The following is a 2,804-nucleotide window of genomic DNA, read 5'->3' as shown; positions in this document are numbered from 1 at the left end:
ATCCACCTGGCCATGCCGGGCTCAGAAAAAGTAAGAGAAAATTAAGAGTTTCTGTAAACAAACAACAAAAAGAACCTAAAACATTACAAATTTACTACGACAAAAATTTTTGTAAGTGCCGTACCGGCTTGCTACTTAAGAAAGAAGTATTAGAAGGGCTCGAATGGGAAGATATTCGTACAATTAATATATAAGTTTGGAAACTCAAACACTTTAACTTTATACCTCATAACTAGTAAAGCTGATTGAAGTTTTCGATTTACAAAAAAGAAATCAGTAACTTACTTGAATCTGTTCTGAAGCAGTTAGAGATTTTCTGTTCGATTGCCCTGAAAACATACACGTGTAAAATTATTTCAATTGTAAATAGGATTGAATGGTTAATTAATTTTTTTTTCTGCATTAGTACCAGCGGGTTTCCATGATTATCATACTCAGGTATGTATTTTAAAATAAAAAATAACATCGTATGGAAAAACGAAGGTGTTGTATTGAAATATCTAGCCAAATGCTTTGTCAGGTCTCACGTGTGGTCTAGTGTTCTTGTCTGTAGACTTTTATATATGGTCAAGTGTTCTGTCAGCTCTCGTGCGTGGTCAAGTTTTCTGGTAAGTTAAAGCAAAAGAACGACGCTCTTAGAAGGTTACTGTTAAAATATCTCGCCCTAAGCCCTATCATATTTATGTACAGGGTGTCCGAAAAGTTTGGAACCATAGGCCCTTCAAATAATTTTACTGTCCGAAAAGTTTGGAACCATAGGCCCTTCAAATAATTTTACTGTCCGAAAAGTTTGGAACCATAGGCCCTTCAAATAATTTTACTGTCCGAAAAGTTTGGAACCAAAGGCCCTTCAAATAATTTTACTGAATGTGTTCCACATGATAACAAGTTTGGATTAACAGTAGGATTAACTCGACTTTCTCGTGCTTTGACAGCACCATAATCAGTTGCGTATCTGAAATTTAGAAAAGCTGAAACCACTGATGGTTACAGATTTTTCGGACACCGTGTACATTTTTATGATTGTTATAAACCATAATTACACTAAATATTAACACAAAACTCAACGGCATGGCCAGGTGGGCAGTCTTCGGGTCGCGGGTTCGAATCTCCATCCCACCAAATATGCTCGCCCTTTCAGCCTTGGGGGCGTTATAATGTGACGGTCAATCCCACTATTCGTTGGTAAAAGAGTAGCCCAAGAGATGGCGGTGGGTGGTGATGATGACTAGTTGGATTCCCTCTAGTCTTACACTGCTAAATTAGGGACGGCTAGCGCCGATAGCCCTCGTGTAGCTTTGCGCGAAATTCAAAAAATAAACAAACAAACAAGTTCGTAGAGATATCACGCTAGCAACTTGTAGGCATAGTAGAGGGCGTACTGCCGATGTTCCATGATCGATCTAAAATCTCAGAAATAAGTTGAGTGATAGACAGGCAGAGATCTGTTTTAAATTTCATTGAGGGTAGTGTAATAAATTTAATGAATTAGACTATATAAGCAATAAAAAGGAAGTTAAGGTTTTATGTCTCACCATCCTTCCCGCGATTATAATAAGACGTCACGCCAAACATACACAGGTTATGTGGTAAGTTTGGAAGCTTATAACGCTAAAAAAAAAAAACGGGTTTCGATAACTGTGGTGGGCACAATACAGATAGCCCATTGTATAGCTTTGTCCTTAACAACAAAGAAACATGCCAAACGTTTTTAATAAACCTTTTAAATGTTATAAGAGAAGTGACGATAATGGGCAACAAATGAATCAATAATAGAAATAATATAGAGTTAAAACATATTTTTTGTGTTGTAATACCAGCTCGGGCCATCTCTACGAACTTCTGAACATAGTTTAAGAGCATTTTCTAGGTTAGTTTACCCACGTCGATATTAGTCAGGAGGTCAAACTCTCAAGCATGAAAAACTTGCAGACTCTAAAGTAAAAAAAAAAGGGGGGTTATATTTAAGAAATCGAACTTTCAGAAACCTGATGTTGCATCTCTTGATTCTCTCTTCTAACAACAAAATTATTGTGTACCCCCCCCCTCTCCCCATGGTCCTACAATTAGCGTATTTTGCGCAGTCTAACATAGCCAATATGGAGGTGACTCCCCTTAGAAAGGTTATCTGTATGGAGATACAGACTTGTACAGTGAAGCGAACGTATGATAAATTGATACTTTTCCCTATATAAATAGTTACCATGGGCTGCTATTGGTATTTACTGGGATGCCTTTTTGCACCCACCAGTATGGCGTAATGGTTCATTATCTTTTGGTAACTTCTTATTAAATAGAGACAGGTGGATCATTATTATTAATATATAGTTCAAATATACATCAGTTTATGGAAATATGTAGGTTTGCACAATTTTGTCTCAGTTTTAGTGCTGGGAATGCGAAACAAAACGTACAATCGGAGCAAAAATTTAAATTTTCCCAAATTGTAAACTTCATTATACGTGAATAAACGGTCGGTAAGTAGAGTTAAGGTTGTTAAATCTTCCCTAAGATACAGCTGGCGTGTAAAAACACACAGTTTTGAATCATTCATTTTTTCACATATTTAATAAGATCTGTAATGTTATTTTTAAGAATTGAGACAAAGTAAACGATTCATATCTATATTGAGAGATCGAGTAGTAGGTGGATAGGTGTTAAAACCTCAGAGCAATGATATCCTTTCCTAACCTTTGGAGATCAGAAATATTCTGGTTGATACCGAGTTGAACTACGAACATGTTAAGGTATAAATTGTTTGTTCGTTTGTTTGTTTTTTGAATTTCGCACAAAGCTACACGAGG

At 36.3% G+C, this 2,804-nt stretch overlaps 1 protein-coding gene across 1 annotated transcript in view; it reads right to left on the bottom strand.

The window, feature by feature from the left end:
- LOC106465353 overlaps nucleotides 1-1,830 on the bottom strand; it is a 46,833-nt gene extending 45,003 nt beyond the window's left edge. Inside the window, exons 1-2 of the mRNA XM_022393221.1 lie at nucleotides 1,818-1,830; nucleotides 286-329 (exon numbers count right to left, since the gene is read on the bottom strand). Of these exons, the coding sequence (XP_022248929.1) occupies nucleotides 286-329; nucleotides 1,818-1,830 (57 nt within the window). The remainder of the gene's footprint in view (nucleotides 1-285; nucleotides 330-1,817) is intronic.
- Nucleotides 1,831-2,804: the final 974 nt, after the last annotated feature.

The sequence above is a fragment of the Limulus polyphemus genome, unplaced genomic scaffold, assembly GCF_000517525.1.
Source record: "Limulus polyphemus unplaced genomic scaffold, Limulus_polyphemus-2.1.2 Scaffold1918, whole genome shotgun sequence".
Lineage (NCBI taxonomy): Eukaryota > Metazoa > Arthropoda > Merostomata > Xiphosura > Limulidae > Limulus > Limulus polyphemus.
Note: the sequence above shows the minus strand (reverse complement) of the source record. Positions and strands in the feature narration are given on the sequence as shown.